The following is a 19,358-nucleotide window of genomic DNA, read 5'->3' on the forward strand; positions in this document are numbered from 1 at the left end:
AAGTGGATAGGCTATGGCAGCAGAAAACTAATAAGTCTAAAAATAATTCAAATAAATACCTAATAAAGTGTTCATTGAGTCTGTATGTGGTTAGTCTGTGAACGTATGAAATGATAGGAAAGGCGTAAATATACAATATTGTGCAAAAGTCTTAGGCACCTGTATAACATTCTGTACAGATATGATTCTTTCAAAAATAATTCAATGAAAGGTCATAAATACACGTACTATACATTTTACTCTACATTTGAATAATTTGGCAGAATAGTTAAAAACTGAATCAAATCAATATTTTTTGTGACCACCCTTCGGCGTTGAACCTGCATCACTTCACTTAGATAGCCAACGCAGTTCTAGAAGACAATCAGCTGGCCACAACAACTCTGCAGACTTTGGTTGGTTCCTTGCTTCTGATCTCAGACAGCCTTCATCAAGTTTTTATGTAAAAAGTAGTCAATTGCTTACAGTAATGTGTTACTTTTTAAAATTAAATACAAAAATGTCTCTGTAAAATTTAATATATAGGAATATTAATGTTTGGAAATCTCAAATGTGTTCTTTTTTTACTAACACACCCAAAAAAAATAAACATATATATAAGTCTAGGGTGCCTAAGACTTATGCATAGTACTGTATATATATTTATTTTCATTTTCTTTTATTTCTTCAATGTAAGCTGTGAGTATGTATTGAAGCAGATCCATTACTATTGAATATTGTCTTTGAGATAATGAAGGTTATCATATCATAGGTTAAAAAACAATAGCTAGGTTAAATGTACAAATAAAAAGCTTTGCAATCCACTGAATGTCTTAGATGCAACACGTTACATTTAGCTAAGCAATACTGTGGTCAGGGGTTTATTAGGGGATCACCACTCTTGAACTTGAATAAATAAAATGGCATCTTTATAACACTTTGTGTACAATATATAGACATACAACACATATACTGTTGAAAGAATTTCAAAGGAACGATCCATTTTGAGTATACCTTTAAACACCCAATAACCACCGTCATGTGACCTGAGTTCATAAGTTCATGAGCAAATTGGGGGAAAAGGGGATAGTAGAGAGGTAAACAGTCCCTGAAAGAGTCTGAGTCTGATCTCCAGTGTGACGACTGGAGCGGTTTCTTCCCTTATATGTCACTCAGATAGTATGTCTGCTCAGCAAATCCTGAATCACCTGCATTCACCTGCAATGTCACTATTTACTATGTGCTCACTTTGACTAATGTACTTTTGGTAATGATGATATGTAATGACTATTTTTAAGAAGAAAAGCTTAAAAAAAGAACAGGGATTGCTAATTAGCCTTGGCTAGAAATACTAGATGCAACACATCTGTGTCATGCTATTGTAACCTGTTAGAATTATCTCTGCATTGTCCCTGACAAATAAACTAATAAATAAAAAATTTAAAAATTTAAAAATCTTTTTCAATCTTATAATCAATTATTTTAGTCATAAGGTACATCATGTCATCAGGTACATGTTTGGTTGATTCCAAGCGAAGGATGTTGATGCTTAATGATTGCTATCCAGACAGAATATTTGCTTATTAAAACACAGGAAATGCTTGCACATTCAAAGAGATACTGTTTGCACACTGCATAATCAGCGTCGGCCCAAGGTTTGTGAAATGAGAGATGTGGACGCTTTATTTTCATGTTTGATGTTTTCGAACTGTGCTGTAGAGAACGCAGTCTTCCGTCACTGTCGATGCTGGTGGCCTGCAAGGAGGAAGCAGCTGATTTAGACTCTATTAAAGTCACAGACAGAATCATATTTAATCAAGACAACGCTGGCCCGTTGTCTCCTCAGGCACAACTTGCTAGATGAAGTTCAGCTACAGAAGTACCCTCAGGAATTCTGCCTCAGACAAATATTTTATATATTTGAACTTTGGACAGCATCAAACAAACAACCAAAATATGAATGTTCTCAAACAAACAAGCCAAATCTTGCAATACCGTTTGCAGTACCAAAAAGTGTGCAACAACAACAATAAAAATATCTAAAACTGCCATCTGGCTTTCAACAATTACAATAATTATCAAATCATGTCACCTGTAAATATTATAAATATTGAACAACTTTGTACAGATGAGTGTGTGTTTTTTCAGGAACTAGAGAAAAAAGCTCAATTAAATTAGGCCTTTCAATCCCACAATGTAATGCAAATTCCGAGATAATTCAGCTCATTCAGCTAACTTGCGGCTAATTACCTGGGTTGCGATATTTATGGTTCACTTTTAAAAAGTATACATAGGAAGAGCCTTTGGTTCTTGACTTCTTACCCTTTTCATATACATGTGATTTTGGATGTGTTTGCCTGTTATGGATAAGTATTGTCCTTTACCCAGTACATTTTGCCATGCTGACAAAGGTTTATGACAAAATGCATTGATTTGAACAAAAAATAATGTATTTCTTGTATTCAGCTCATACTAGTCAAATTGGGTTGGAAGCTGAGTGGTGTGAACTGCTGCATGGGAGAGTTCATTTCAATAATTTTGTCCCTTATTTTCCTTCAGAGGTTTGGGCTGTACTTTTGTTCCATTTTTGGAAAACTAAAAGGCTTTAAACTGTTTCTTTGAGTTCTGCTGTCTGATCACCACGTGAGCATCACACAGGAGATATGGCTCTTGCCATTAAGAGCAGAGACGCATGTTCACTACAGGGGACATAATAGAATTGCCAGGGCTTAGAAGGTTAATATTTTCTTCTGTGCTTGAGGTGATGAGCTGTAACAGATGGACTCAGATTTTCTGGAGTCTCTGAGATACTATTTTGTCATTCATTTCCAGTATTTTGTAAATGCTTACATGACCAGGTGTTACAGATTTGTATTAAATGGTTTATATAGCACCTTCATCCAAAGAGCTTTACAATTGATGCTTCTCATTTATTACATTTACATTACATTATTGGCATTTGGCAGATGCTCTTATCCAGAGTGGTGTACAGTTGATTAGACTAAGCAGAGGACAATCCACCCTGGACCAATGCAGGGTTAAGGTCCCAACGGCTGTGTGGATCTTATTGTGGCTACACTGGGATTCAAACCACCAACCTTGGGGGTCCCAGTCATGCGCCTTAACCATTACGTTACAGGCCGGCCACACATTCACCCATTCACACACCAACGGTGATTGGCTGCCATGCAAGGCACCAACCAGCTCTTCAGGAGCAATTGCAGGTTAGGTGTCTTGCTCAGGGACACTTTGACACACCCAGGAAAGGATCGAACCGGCAACCCTCCGACTGCCAGACGACCGCTCCTAGCTTCTGAGCCAATGTCGCCCAAATTCCAGATTACTTTACCGTGGCTTAAAGCAAGAAAAACTTTAAGCCCTACATTATTATATTACAGATGTCATTTGCTTTTGTACCATTTATTTTTTGTACATGCTGATGTAAGTATAACAGATGTGCATGTACTATGGTTGGAATCCCAAAACTTGTTTGAGTTTTTTTCTTTTCCAGGGGACAGCCATCTCAGGTTTCCCCCACTGAGACCCTCTGGTCTATCCAGTGAGGCTCCTTCTCCTGCTGACTCTGAAGAAGCCTCTCATAGGCTCCAGTCAGAGAGCTGTCTGTGATAAAAATCTGCTGGAGAGATATGCAGCAACAGAAGGGCGGACACAGCGACAGACAGCACAGGTGGTGTAGTGGTGGGTTATTCTCACCTGGGGCCAGCACCGGAGGGGAGGAACTGGACGCTGGCATACTGAACCTCATCCTCACTCTGAGGGCAGCACACAGTGGAGAATAGAAGCTCTTCTTGGTTGTGTGTGTTAGCAGGTTGTACAGAGGAGTAGAGGGGAACTTCACCGTTTCCTCTGTCTGTACCCAGGGTTTCAGTGTGACTCATTGGCGTCCCTGAGACGTTGCTATAAATGGGGCCTTTATTCCCCTACAGGGCAGAAGAAAGAGGCAGGTGAAGGATTGTCACCGTTCACCAGTCACAAACAACCACATTAGCCGCATTCATAGCTACATGTCTTTGCTGTCATGGTCTGTATATCTTAATATCAAATGTTCAGCGTAGAAATATAGTTTTAAAGGGTTTGGTGCCATTCAAAATGAAATGGGACAGGGCTCCCTTGATATCTTGTGTAGAAATGAAAATATGCTTTGGGGCCAATAGGAGTGGTTTTGATGGAGCAGGCCTCATGTAATATATATTATGTCTGAAATATGTCTTTTGATTGACTTACCTCCCTGTCCCCTTCTGTGTGCACTGTCTCATTTGTTGATTTTCTTCTCTTGCTTAATTTAAAAGTAGGAAGATGAATCCATCAGCAGAGCAAAACTATCTGGACCTATCTGCAGAGCAAAACTATCTGGATCTATCTGCAGAGCAAAACTATCTGGAGAAAACAACTTCAGAGAAACACTGAGACAAAACCTTCTGTTGCAAGTAGCATCTTGCATTTGTTTGAATGATGTGTATTGCCAAGTATTTGCCGCCAGTATTTTTTATTGTTCAAATGTCATTCCATCACAGGAAATGAGCCTGCACATTTAAGGTTGACAGTACAATAATCCCAAATGACTGATGAGACAAGCAATAATCAGACTGATGAGACAAGCACTAATCAGACAACAGAGGGGGACTATGGCATCAGCATGAAGCAATGTAATTAGCATATGACAACACCATTCTACAGAAATATGCTAGTTTTAGCCTGTGGACTGCGAACAGTGACACATTTCCAGTCACGTACCTCACCCAGACAACACCAAGAAACACAAGAGCCACAATGGCACTGACTCCCACAGCTGCAGCCACAGCCACAATCTGACCTCCTGAACAAAGTCAGAGAAATGATAAAGTATGTAAGAGATACCCATGCATGCCATGAAGAAAAAAAATTGAATATTATCATTATGCAAATATATATCATATATTACAAATGATTACATTCATTCATTATCCTAACCTGCTTATCCTGAACAGGGTCGTAGGGTTGGCTGGAGCCTATCCCAGCATACATTGGGCAAAAGGCAGGAATACACCCTGGACAAGTCGCCAGTCCATTGCAGGGCACACACACACTCAAACCTACAGGCAATTTAGACCCTCCAGCCTAACCTGCATGTCTTTGGACTGTGGGAGGAAACCGGAGTACCCAGAGGAAATCCACGCAAACATGGGGAGAACATGCAAACTCCGCACAGAGAGGCCCTGGCTGACTGGGATTTGAACCCAGGACCTCCTTGCTGTGAGGCGGCAGTGCTACCCACTGCACCATCCGTGCCACCCATCCGCAATTATATTGGAACATAATTCAAATAAGTTAAATAAGTTAAAACACTTACTTGCTGAGAGTGTGGATCTGGGCTCAGTGGTTTTCTAATGAATCATGAGTCTTGAAAATCTGACAAACTTCTCCTTTTTCAAGTCATGCTTATTTTTGGCATTTCACGGATGGCTGAAGAAATTAAACTTTGCTTTGCATATGTACGCCTTCACAGCTGGGTAATCGTCAGTTCTCATTACCTCTTGCTGATATGGAGATTATATGAATTTCAATGAAAACAGTTGCTATATGTTGTTTAAAATGTATATAATGAATGGAATAGCACTTATTTTTAGAAGCATAATTCCAGATATTGCACATAAATAAGTCCATAAATCCATTCAAGGGAGACATTTGTTTCATTCACAGATCTGAAAATCACACAGTTGTTCTTCAATTTTAAGTTTCAGTTCATTTTAAGTATCTGTAGATAAATAAATATTGTCTTTATATGAGATATCATAAAGCAGTGGGTAAAAAATATACTTCCAGTTGCATTGCAACTGAGAATTACAGCCACTCTAGTTATCTGCTCGTTAACCGTTGCTAATAATTAGGCTAGGCTAAAAAGGTTCTGGAATTCAGTTTGTGTTCATGGTTCGTTCAGTACTTGTACATATTCTTTGCATAGTTGTGGTAGGTTTATTTTATTCAAGGAGGAATTGGTGTCTGCTGAACTAGGCTTGATTCCTGAGGTATAATTTTTCTTAATTTTGCTTTAGTTGGTTAGCCAAATATTAGCCTGATTTACTGTTTTGTTCGAAGTGGTCTTGTCGGAGTCTTTGTCTCATGATTTTATTTTATTTTATTTATTTAGTATTCGATTAAGTTGAAATTGAATTTTCATAATTCAATCTGTGTTTCTTCTTTTGGGTCATTGGCATATGCTTACTTTAACCTTCTTAACGTGTTAGAAAGTTGCCCACACCTTTTTTGTTAGCGGGTCAAATTTGACCCATGATTTATCTTTGCCCAAAACACTCACGTAAACAATGATTATCATCCAATATTGTTATATGACATCTGTGGTGCTACGCGTCAAAATTGACCCATATAGATCTACATTACATTACATTATTGGCATTTGGCAGACGCTCTTATCCAGAGCGACGTACAACAAAGTGCATACCCATAACCAGGGATAAGTTCGCTGAAAGACCCTAGAGGGAAGTACAATTTCAACTGCTACCTGTACAACAAAGATAAGGACGAGGGCCCTTTTTTTTTCTTTTTTTTTTTTGAGAACAAAGAAACAAACAAACAGAGCAAAAGTGACCAAAGTTAACTATCCAAACACTGCTTACCTAGCCAACTAAAAATTCCGATACACAAAGTGTAACAGGTGAGAAATTGCCTGAGTCCGAGGTGGGATTTGAACCCCGGCCTCTCACTTGGCCAAATATTTCTAGAACGAACGCGTTACCAGTCAGCTAAAGACGAACTCCCCTTGAGCCAAGGGCAACAACGTTCTTTTGAATTCGAGGGTTACGTCATCGGGGAATGTTGTAGCGATAACCTGCTACCAGCCTTCGCTTTCACTGCACATCCGTGCTTACTAGCGAACTAGCTGAGCTAACCATGCTACACTCACCCCCCTTTGACTTCCTTCTCCATGTGAAACTCTGCAGCAACCATTTTTTATTTATTTTTTTACTCCCACCCTTGCAACAGATCCGGGTCACGGCACCAATATAACAGGTGAGAAATTGCCTGAGTCCGAGGTGGGATTTGAACCCCGGCCTCTCACTTGTCCAAATATTTGTAGAACGAACGCGTTACCAGTCAGCTAAAGACGAACTCGCCTCTAGCCAAGGGCAACAACGTTCTTTTGAATTTGAGGGTTACGTCATCGGGGAATGTTGTAGCGATAACCTGCTACCAGCCTTCGCTTTCACTGCACATCCGTGCTTACTAGCGAACTAGCTGAGCTAACCATGCTACAAAAGCAAGTCACAGAGACAACAATTAAGGTTCACAGGGAGGTAGGGAGGGATGGGGAGAGGTGCTGCTTGAAGAGGTGTGTCTTCAGCTTGCGCTTGAAGGTGGGGAGAGTTTCTACAGTTCTGACCTCAACGGGGAGTTCGTTCCACCACCGTGGAGCCAGAACAGACAGTAGTCGTGAGCGTGATGTGGAGGTTCGGAGAGGGGGAGGTGCCAAGCGGCCTGTGGAGGCTGAACAAAGAGGTCTGGCAGGGGTGTAGGGTCTGATGATTTTTTTTAGATAAGCTGGGGAAGACCCCTTAACTGCTTGGAAGGCTAGCACCAATGTTTTGAATTTGATGCGAGCCATGACAGGCAGCCAGTGGAGGGAAGTAAGCAGGGGGGTGACGTGTGAGTATTTGGGAAGGTTGAAGACCAGACGAGCTGCTGCATTCTGGATGAGTTGAAGGGGTCTGATGGCAGATGCTGGGAGGCCAGCCAAGAGGGAATTGCAGTAGTCCAGGCGGGACAGAACCATCGCTTGGACCAGGAGCTGGGTATAATGGACCAGGAGCTGGGTCTAATGAGATCTATATTAGAAAAAAGGTCAAAAGGTCGATATTCAAATTGAACATTGAACCGGAACAAGATGGTTTGTGTGCACGTGTGTGTGTGTATGTGTGTGTGTGTGTGTGTGTGTTCACATGCATGAGTCACTATGTGATTGTTTGAGTGTGCTCCTTGCAGATGTATTTCTCACATCCGTGGCGAGTGGTGCTGGTTCTTCTGTCCTGGCACCTCTCTCTCTTGTTCCCCCTGGCAGCTCTCTCACAAAATTGGCAGAGGCAGGGGTTCGGGGAAGCCGCTGTAGTAGCAGTGTAGTAGAAGTGTGTAGCTGGGTTATGTACTGTGTGTAACAGTGTTATAGGAGTGTGTGTGTGTGTGTAGCTGGGTTATATACTGTGCATAACGGTGTTATAGAAGTGTGAGTGTAGCAGGGTTATGTACTTTGCGTAACGGTGTTATAGGAGTGTGTGTAGCAGGCTTATATACTGAAAGCATGTGCAGTAATGGTGTTATAGTATAATGTAAGTGTGTAACCGTGTTATAGGAGTGTGTGTGTAGCAGGGTTATATACTGTGTGTAACGGTGTTATAGGAGTGTGTGTAGCAGGGTTATATACTGTAAGTGTGTAATGGTCTTATAGGAGTGGGTGTAGCAGTGTTATATACTGTAAGTGTGTAACAGTTTTATAGGAGTGTGTGTGCAGCAGCAGTGTGTTTTCTGTTTAAAAGGTTCCCTTTTTTCTCTCATATTACAGTTTGTCTAAAGATTTGAAAGCATTCAGTGTGACAAATATTCAGAGGAATAACAGAGGAAGGTGTCAAATACTTTTTCATGGCACAGTATGTGCTACTTTGAGAGAAAATGGCTGCTGCTTGAAGGTGTGTTGGTGGACCAGTAGAGGGCACTCTTCTATCTGAACCTGATTAAATCCAGCGTACCTTCATCAGGGCGGGCACTGTGAAAGTGCTGCTCTTCAGCTGAGATGGTAAAATGATGTCCTGATTTACTATCAGCAAAGTTCCCATGGCACTTTACCAAAGGTACAGCTGTTAATCTAAGTATCCTGGTCCAACCTGGTTCTTTTGACCATACATCACAGTTATACATTACAGAATCACTTGAAGAACCGGTGTACCAGGATTGGAATTATAATGATCATTTTAACAAATTGTGGACTATAAAAGGGGGGAGGCGGGGTGAGTAACAAATATTAAAGATGGCATCTTGCTGTAACATTCCTACCTACTCCTCTGAATTTAAAAGTGAATCTGTAGAATCACTACAAATCTCTCTGTTTAATGAGAACTTTTAATTAAACGTCTTCTGAGTGATTGATTTCCAGACGTTTTCGCATTGTGAACACTTACTTCGTCCACACAATAACAGAAATGAGTGCAAGCGTCACTATGCTTCCAACAACTGCACACACAAGTTCTGTCCAATCCCCTGTTGGAAATAAACAGACATAGCATTTTAATTCATGCGTAGGAGACAACTACAATTCAGTTATATAGTCAGCTAGTTACATAGCCAAATAAGTTGCTTGCTCATAATATAGTTGGTTTGTAAAAACTTAAAAAAGACAAAAAAATATTAAGTGTTGTGTAGCACACTAAAGTCAACATTTCATAAAACTGAATTATGCTAATAAGCAAATTTTTAGCAACAAAATACTGAAAGGACTTTTACTTTTGGAAGCTACATTTTCCGCCCCTGCTATGACTACCATCATAAGATCAGATATGCAGGTTGTTTATTGCAGACACTCAAGCAGACACAATCACCCTTGTTAAAAATAACAGACATATTACTGTACATCGCTTGTTACTCACCTTCCATATTGACTGCCTTGGAAGTATGAGCTCTGTGTGTGCTCTGTGCCAGGCAGAAGGTCTGTACACTGTGCCACGATGGTTCTAGACATAAAGTTTGTTGATAAAAAGTTCATGTTAACTCCATGTGAATACATTTATGAAATTTCAATTTAAAAGTATGGGGAATGCGACACAATTTGTGTTTGCTCTGTTCTCCTGCACATTGGATTTTAACCCTTGGATTTTAACCCCTATACATTCTGTATACTCCCCTTGTCCTAAGGGTAAAAAATTACCCGCCCTCACTAAACCCTAAAAATAAAGCATGAAGAAACAACCTGTCACTCATCACATCCATATTGTGTGATCCATGTTGGAATCACAGCCCTCATGTAACATAGTCACAATACTTTTACATTTAACTGCATTTTAATCTGATCATTTTCCTTTTCGTCTTTTGTCATTTTATTTTATTGAGTGCTAGTATCCAGCTTGCATAGTTTTTGGCATGCTTACTGCCATTCAAACACATAGTCAGGAATTCACAACTTACAAGGTAACTGCTTCACGGAATCTGGAGATCAATGAAAACATTCTGAATTCTGGCCTTACCTTGCACTGTGGCCAGTAGCGCAGTAGCGTTCTGACCTCCAAGTTCGTTCCCTGACACACAGTAGTACTGTCCACTGTTCCAGGATCTAAAGTTAGAAAAGTTCAGACTCTGTCCTGATCCGGCCTGCCAGACTCCAGTTTCATTCTTCTTAAACCAGGTGTAGTTCTGCACTGGTGGGTTGGCATCGCTGCTGCAGGTCAGAGTCACTGAACTGCCCTCCACTATTTCACCAGAGGGACTCACTGATACTGAGGTGTTCTTGGGAGAATCTGTAATCAATAGAATAATTCCACCTACATTTTCAGTCACTGCGTTGTATCTCAAAAAGCTACACAGCCATTTACTGTTCCTGGTCCTTGGTAAAAAACATAGATTGGCAGGATTTCAAACATAACACCAGTATTTTGATAAAATGATTTTTTCAGCATGGGGAGTTACAATTGTACCATGTTTCAGACCTCTATGCTGAAAAGTGTATGTTAAAACAGAATGTTAAAACAGAAAAAGAAACAAACAACCCTATTTGCTATGTTCATTAAAACCATAGAGGTAGAAAGATAGAGAGTTTGTTGGAGGACTGAATTGCTTTTAGTCTGGAAAAGCATTCAGTTTTCTCCTTAGAAATGAGTTAGAAGTCGATACGCTAATCCTGGTCGATATGAAACTGATGCCCCATATCCTAAATGCCAAATACCAGCATACTTGAGGGGATGTGTCATCTCATTTAAAGGGCAAAGAAATAAGCAGAACAGAATAACTTTACTAAACTTAGAACAGGAAATCCACCAGCTTGACTGTGAAAATGCTGAATCACCTTCTCTCGACTTGCATAAGGGAATACTTAAACTCAGATTCCAGTACCACCAGACTATATCACAAAGGCTTTCAACAACGTTAATGTATGTAAAACAGAAATACTTTGAATTTGGTGATAAGCCTCACAAGTTGCTAGCTAGACAACTACGTAAATTAGAGAATGATCGGCCAGTCCATAAGAATTAAGTCTAATTCTGGGGTGCCCCTGACTTCACCTAAAGATATCAATAACCACTTCAAGCAATTTTATGAAGCACTTTACTGTTAAATGTGCCACATACATGTTCTCTTAATGTTCCCTGGGTCCTCTGGATAATTGTATCTAATAAGGATATCTTAGATAAAATAAAATACTTACAGTAAACCTTCAGAGTCACAGCAGTGGAGTTCTTAGCTCCATGCCTGTTCTCTGACACACAGTAGTACCATCCACTGTTCCAGGATTGAAGATAAGGAAAGTTCAGACTCTGTCCTGATCCTGCCTGCCAGACTCTAGTTTCATTCTTCTTAAACCAGGTGTAGTTCTGCACTGGTGGGTTGGCATCGCTGCTGCAGGTCAGAGTCACTGAACTGCCCTCCACTATTTCACCAGAGGGACTCACTGATACTGAGGTGTTCTTGGGAGAATCTATAATCAATAGAAAAAAATCCAACTACATCTTCAGTCACTGCGTTTTATCTCAAACAGCTGCACAGCCATTTACTGTTCCTGGTTCTTGGTAAAAAAAACAAAAAAAACAGAGATTGGCAGTATTTTGATAAAAGGACTTTTTTAGCATGGGGAGTTACAATTTTACCATGTTTCAGGCTTCTATGCTGATGAACACAGAATGTTCAAACAGAAAAAGAAACAAACAACCCTGTTTGCTTTGTTCATTAAAATCACATTAGTTTTAATATACATCAACTCCTACATGTGGTAGGTGTGTCTGCCCTGTGCAAACTCATGACTACAAATGTAATAATTAAGATAATGTATGACTGTATGATCTGGCTTACTCATCATTGCATATGAATGCCCTGACATCTTCACACACTTTCTCCTCCATTATCCAGTTTGACTGGATTAGTCAGTGTTTTAATGTTGTGAACCCACAGACACAAAAGAGATGACTGACTTCTCTCTGAAGCTGAGATAGACTACACTGATATACTCACACTGCACATCGAGAAATTTTGGAGGAGATCTGTGTGTCTCAATCCAATTCCCTGCCTCACAGTAGTACTCTCCAGCATCCTGCTGTGTGATGTATTTAATGGTGTAGCGCGCCTCTGGTCCTCCTGTCTCTGAGGATACAGTTCTATTCCCCTTCAACCAGGTGTATCTGTTCACTGGTGGGTTGGCATCGCTGCTGCAGGTCAGAGTCACTGAACTGCCCTCCACTATTTCACCAGAGACTGACACTGTGGTGCCCTGAGGAGGATCTGAAAGAGAAAATAATAGTTGCTGCAGTTTTATATAAATGTCACACTTACTCAATTCAGTTAAAGAAAACCCTCAGTGTGTTCATAACCTCAGTTTCCCCAGCATCTCAGGGTTAAAGTACAGAAATGAAGACATGTTCGCCATTAGGATTTTAGGTATTGCTATGGTAATTCACTGTCACACACACGCATACATACATACATGCATGGATGCACACGTGCATGCACACACACAGTCACAAATGTGCTACACATCATAACACTTGGCCAAATGTGTTTGTTTACAGTGCCTCTGTCAGTGACTGGTGGAGATACAATACAGTATGATAGACATTGGACATAACTCCAAGCTGAGCATACAGAATGAAGAAATGATGCCCCACGTTCCTCCTCCTTATGGCTTCTCATAATGTTGCTGCATTGCAGATCATTCATTCATTGATGTACTTATTTAGTCTCCAAAGTATGCCTCATTATTCATTTGATTCATGTTTTCTTCAGGAAGTGCGTATCATATCCTGTTGCTTTCAGCTGTTCATTTTGACACTGCCCAATTTGGTAATCAATTTACTATTTACAGCAGATGTTTCCAATGTGATACTAATATGTAAATATACTTGATTATGTGGCAACGGCCCCAGTTTATGTTTCTAAATATGCAATATCTCCCTTCTCGTTTTCAAAAATAGTATAAAAAGAAAAACTACCCTCAATATTTTTTGTTTGTTTTTAATCCTTGAGTTGTCTTAAGGGTAAAAAATGACCTGCCATTATGTTTAGTCGCAGAGAAAACCCCCTAAAATATATTTTTTCAACTTGAAATTTGATGACAAAGTTTGTGATGAGTGACAGGTTGTTTCTTCATGCAAAATAGTAAGCTGCTTCATTTTAGGGGTTTATTGAAGGCAGGTCATTTTTCACCCTTCGGACAAGGGGAGTATACAGGATGTTAAGACTACACAATGGTTAAGAAAAAGAAAAAGAAGTAAAATAATTTAAATCTAAGAGTCTGACCTTATGTACTCACATTGCACTCGGAGAAACACCACATTGGAAGAGAAATGCAGATTATTGCTTTGACCACAGGAGTAGTTTCCTGCATGTTCACTCCTGGCTCTGAACTTGTTTGGGTTATGGTTAGATAGACGTTGTCCGTTTTTGCGGAAGTCAATGCTGCTTCCGTAACTGTAAGGGCAGTTGTTTTCACAGGTCAGTGTCACCATTTCTCCCTCTGTCACTGAGTCGGGCGTTATTTTAAACTTCAAACCTGAGCGGATAAAAAGCCCAAAAAAATGTACTCAACACACTTGAGTACTGCAGTGGAATATCCAGCAAAGTGAAAACCAGGTTTGTGTTTTGTTCAATAAATAAGAGCAAAAACAAAAGGTGACATGAGCAGAAAAAGAGGAATGGGTCTGATAAATATTGGTTTTGTTATTTTATGAAAAGTAAAACAGTCATTTATGTAGTTATTTATAATTAATATTATTATGTATAATGTATCAGCAATATTAAACACAATAAAGTCACAGGTATAGTCATGAAAATGGCTACATGATTTATTTTAGCATTCATTACATATTGAAATATTACTCTGAGTACCTACAGTATGCAACTATGAAGGGAATGGAGGTATACAGGCTGGTAAAACAGAGATCAGAGGTCTGTGGAGAGAGCACTATCATACCACTGTATGTGCCACCTCATTTAGCTTCACAAACAGAAATAGATGCATTAGCTGCTTTCACTGAAGATGCTGCCCATCCATACCATTCTAAATGACAGAAGCGAATTACTCACACAGCAATTTGAGATGTACATGAGGAGATATAACTTTAGTCCGATATCCATGCCACGCCTCACAGTAGTACTCTCCAGCCTCCCAGGTTTTGAAATTTTCAATTGTGTAGGATCGTGTTGAAGATTTCCATGTAGGATATGCCACAGATATTCCAGTCCTATACCACTTCCAACTGTACAATCGTAGGTTGGCATCGCTGCTGCAGGTCAGAGTCACTGAACTGCCCTCCTCTATTTCAGCAGAGGGGCTCGCTGATACAGTGAGGACAATGTTAGGACGATCTGGAAGAGGGAACATTGGTTTGCAAACTTGCATCAGGCAAATATTTACTCTGAACTGCATAGTACTGTGCAAAGGTTTTAGAGAGGAGTGAAAAAATTCTGTAAAATAAGAACGCTTTCAAAAATAGAAATGTTAAGTTTATTTTGATCAATTAACAAAATGCACAAACAGAAGAAGTGAATGAACGGAAGAAAAATCTTTATATATTTCGTGTAACCCCACCTAAAACAGCATTAATTCTTCTAGGTATACTTGCACACAGTTTTTGAAGGAATTTGGCAGGTAGTTTGTTCCAAACATCTTGGAGAACTAGCCACAGTTCTTCTGTGGATTTAGGCAGCCTCAAATGCTGCTGTCTCTTCGTGTAATCCCAGACAGACTCGATGATGTTGAGATCAGAGCTCTGTGGGGGCCATACCATCACTTCCAGCACTCCTTGTTCTTCTTTACGATGATGATAGTTCTTAATGACATTGGCTGTATGTTTGGGGTCGTTGTCCTGCTGCAGAATATATTTGGGGCCAATCAGCAGCCTCCCTGATGGTATTGCCAGTATCTGCCAGTACGTCTCAGCATTGAGGAGACCTTCTGCCTTCTGCTACAGCCAAATATTTAACATTTTGACTCATCAGTCCAAGGAACCTGCTGCCATTTCTCTGCACCCAGGTTCCTGTGTTTTCGTGCATACTTGAGTCGCTTGGCCTGGTTTCCACGTCAGAGGTATGGCTTTATGGCTGCAATTCTTCCATGAAGACCACTTCTGATCAGACTTCTCCACACAGTAGATGGGTGTACCTGGGTCCCACTGGTTTCTGCCAATTCTGAGCTGATGGCACTGCTGGACATCTTCCGATTGCGAAGGGAAGTAAGCATGATGTGTCTTTCATCTGCTGCAATAAGTTTCCTTGGCCGACCACTGCGTTTACGGTCCTCAACGTTGCCCGTTTCTTTGTGCTTCTTCAACAGACCTTTGACAGCACATGTGGAAATCCCTCTGCCTTGAAATTTCTGCCTGGGAGAGACCTTGCTGATGCAGTATAACTACCTTGTGTCTTGTTGCTGTGCTCAGTCTTGCCATTGTGTATGACTTCTGACATTAAACTGTCTTCAGCAACCTCACCTTGGAAGCAGAGTTTGGCTGTTCCTCATTCAGTTTTAACCCTCCTACACAGCTGATTCTGTTTCAGTTAATGATTGTGTTTCAACCTACATAATAAATTGATGATCATTAGCTCCTGTTTGACTTTGTGCAAGTGTACCGAGAAGAATTGATGCTGCTTTGAAGGTGAAGGGTGGTCACACCAAATATTGATTTGATTGAGATTTCTTTTTTTTTGATTGAGCATTCTTACTTTACAGCATTTTTTCACACATGCCTAAAACTTTTGTACAGTACTGTATATGCTGTAAATTTAGTGTACAGTGTAAACTTGACAAATATTTAATGTTTTCAGATACTGATTCATGTCAGTATACCTTCGTGTCTAATTTAGACCTGTACATTTAGAGGCAATGTAATCTGCACAAATCTGTTGTCTGTTCATTAAGGCTGACATCTTTAGTACCTGTAGGATTTTGAAAATTGTAATCTACTGTACAGTGATGGCAACATCAACAATACTGTGAAACACACAAGTATTCTACTCACAGTTCACAGTAAGAGCCACTGCAGGTGAGGGGAGATGCCCATAGCCTTTTACAACACAGGAGTATCTGCCTCCATCTTCACTGCTGGCTGTGAGCTGGTGTGTCTGGGTGGTGAAGGACAGAGGAGATCCGTCCCTGTACCAGGTGAAGGCTGGGCGGCCAGTCAGAGTGCAGGTGGTGCTACAGGTCAGTGTTACACTCTGTCCCTCTGTTACTGTGTCAGGATACATTATCACCTGTAGAGCTGCAAACAAATGAATACTGTAAACAGGCATCTCTCGCTTCCTCAATCTTCCAGTATAGTTATGGGAGAAAAATTATGGTTATGGCATAAACTGGTTACCTGTAACATCCAATGTGACACCAGGTTTGCCAGAATATTTTCCATCAGCATTGTAGGTGAGGAATCTGAATTGATATGTTTTTGAATCACTTTCTCTCAGTTGTTTTATTCTGAAAGTGCAGTCATTGTTACGATTCCCACGGTACTCCACACGGTCAGAGTACTCTGGATCCAGGGACAGGTCCTTAGGCTCCTGTGTAGGGTTCTGGTGAATGAACCAGAATGTTTTCTGCACTGTGTGAGATTTGGGATATAAGTAACTGCAGTGCATGTCTACTGAAGACCCCTTTAAGCCACAGATTGTCTCAGGGGTGTAAGTCACTCCCCATCCATTTTGGCCCAAAACACCTGAAAAACACACACACACACACACACACACACACACACACACACACACACACACACACACACGCTGCTCAGAAATGCACATACATACAGGAGTATAGACAACATTACAGCCCAGGGATTCAATTCATAAGCATGAGCTGTATTTACAACTGGAACTAACTTTTTCTCCAAAAATCCAATAATTGCATACAGTAAACAGCTCTGATCATTCTGTAAAACCAGAGATATTTCCATCATGCCTCTGTTGCAGTTTCAAAGCTAGGTGTGACGAGGAATTTCATCTTATCTTAATTCTCTCTTTTTACCCATTCTTTTTCTATTTCTCTCTTTTCTGATGAAAAAGAGAAATTGCACTGCTCAAAGCGAAAGACCATACTGCACATCCTGTGCCAGTGAGAATGAAAGGAACCAAAATGAAAACATATTTGGAGACACATAAACCATTTACCTGACACATAGAGGAGGATTACCAAAAATGTTTTGAAGGGCATGGCTGGACCAGACTGAAAATGTTCATACAAATACAAATATACAGGTCATGATTATACTTATTCACACTGTAGACATGAAGAACAGGAAATAACACCGAGTACCCTATATATCCTCACTGTAACAGATGCTACACAAGAACACATGGTAAGTACTGTATATATCCATATTTTAACAGATGCTACTCAAGAGCTCACAGTGAGTACTCTATATATCCTCATTGTAACAGATGCTACACAAGAACACACAGTGAGTTACTGTGCCGATAAAGCCCCTAAATGTGCAGGCTTCGATTAAGAGCTCAGTCCAGTCAGCCGAGAGCCAGACAATCAACTCCACAAGGAATGATCGTTGTCTGGAATGAACAGCAGTAATTTCTGGCCAGAAAATGCACTTTGTTTTCAGATTTGATCCCAGTTCTATCGTCTTGCAACAACAAAAAAGTTGCTATGTGTTGTTTAAAATGTATATAATGAATGGAAAGCCCTTATTTTTGGAAGCATAATTCCAGATATTGCACATAAATAAGTGCATGAATCCATTCAAGGGAGACCTTTGTTTCTTTCACAGATCTGAACATCACACAGTAGTTGTTCAAGTTTAAGCTTCAGTTCATTTTAAGTATCTCTAGATGAATTAACATTGTCTTCATATGAGATATCCTATAGCAATGGGTAAAAATATACTTCCAGTGACATGTCTAAAGCGAAACAGCTGTGACTGCTTTGCTACTGAGAATTACAGGCATCAGCTGTAGTAAACACTCGTAAGTCCAGGAACCCCATATCAAAAACACTTCCCAAACCACTTTAATTTAGCTTCATAAAAGCTCTTAGAAAAAAGACATGAGAAATTTAGGCCGAGAACAGGATTGATTGATTTACTGTAGTATTTGCGCCATCTATAGGCAAATTAAATGTACTGCATTCACCTGTGGTCCATCTATAGGGTAATTTGCCAAGAACAGCATGTTTAACCATTTCTCCATGAATCTCTAGCTTTATTCTGTTCTTCTTAGCTATTCTTATTTTTATTTTATTGTTTATTTTTTTGCCATCTTACCAAAGAAGGGACTGAATTCCAAGCTCTCGCTTAATCCTTGGAACTCTGTATGGATCTCTTCAATAAGGGATAATCTGGCATCGAATGAAGACAGACGGAAGTTTATGGGGCACAGTAAATCACTAATCTCTGTGTTGTTGCTGAGAGATACCGGTAGACCATCTGTGTCGGTTGTTGATACACTTTGTTGGATTTCGGCGTGTTTGGCATAATTCAAATTCGGTGGAAGCATTCGTCGATGTATTGTCCAGATCCTCCAGGTCTTTGTGGAGATAAAATAATACAGCAGTTTTGATCAGCAACAGGATGCCACCCTCTTGTTAATGAGTAACTGCAAGTGATGTGTAGGTATTGCCCAGTACTAAAAGAAGAAATGTGATCTAAGTGACTATGACCAGGGAATGATTGTTGGTGCTAGACAGCGTGGTTTGAATATTTCAGAAAGTGCTGATCTCCAGGGATTTTCACAAATAACACTACCTCGGTTTGCAGAGAATGGTGTGAAAAGCAAAAAACATCCAGTGAGCAGCAGTTCTGTGGGCAAAAATGGCTTGATAATGAGAGAGGTCCGTGGAGAAAGGCCAGACTGGTCAAAGCTGTCAGGAAGGTGACAGTAACGCAAATAACCACACAGTACAACAGTGGTATGCAGAACAGATTCTCTGAACACAGTACACATCAAACCTCTAAGTGGATAGGCTATGGCAGCAGAATACCAAAAGTCTAAAAATAAGTCAAATAAATACCTAATAAAGTGTTCATTGAGTCTATATGTGGAGTTAGTGTGTGAAGTTATGAAATGATGGGAAAGGTGTAAATATACAATACTGTGCAAAAGTCTTAGGCCCCTGTAGAACATTCTGTACAGATACGATTCTTTCCATAATAATTCAATGAAAGGTCCTAAATAAACGTACTATA

General features: G+C 40.1%; 1 protein-coding gene and 1 long non-coding RNA gene across 3 annotated transcripts; both read right to left on the minus strand.

The window, feature by feature from the left end:
- Nucleotides 1–844: 844 nt before the first annotated feature.
- LOC133126886 (uncharacterized) lies at nt 845–5,203 on the minus strand. Of its 2 annotated transcripts, XR_009708559.1 has the most exons (3): nt 4,225–5,203; nt 3,694–3,920; nt 845–1,734 (listed from the first exon to the last, which is right to left on the minus strand). It is a non-coding gene; the product is annotated as an uncharacterized LOC133126886 (long non-coding RNA). The 2 variants fall into 2 exon arrangements; XR_009708558.1 differs by having other exon boundaries at nt 3,694–5,203.
- A 485-nt stretch (nt 5,204–5,688) lies between these two features.
- LOC133136955 (B-cell receptor CD22-like) lies at nt 5,689–17,439 on the minus strand. Its single transcript, XM_061254891.1, has 11 exons — nt 17,335–17,439; nt 16,539–16,886; nt 16,197–16,439; nt 14,266–14,547; nt 13,493–13,732; nt 12,199–12,465; nt 11,399–11,668; nt 10,224–10,493; nt 9,630–9,713; nt 9,165–9,243; nt 5,689–7,820 (listed from the first exon to the last, which is right to left on the minus strand). The coding sequence occupies exons 1-11, from the start codon at nt 17,375–17,377 to the stop codon at nt 7,811–7,813; spliced, it is 2,136 nt and encodes a 711-aa protein (XP_061110875.1). The 5' UTR covers nt 17,378–17,439; the 3' UTR covers nt 5,689–7,810.
- Nucleotides 17,440–19,358: the final 1,919 nt, after the last annotated feature.

The sequence above is a fragment of the Conger conger genome, chromosome 1 (assembly GCF_963514075.1).
Source record: "Conger conger chromosome 1, fConCon1.1, whole genome shotgun sequence".
Classification (NCBI taxonomy): domain Eukaryota; kingdom Metazoa; phylum Chordata; class Actinopteri; order Anguilliformes; family Congridae; genus Conger; species Conger conger.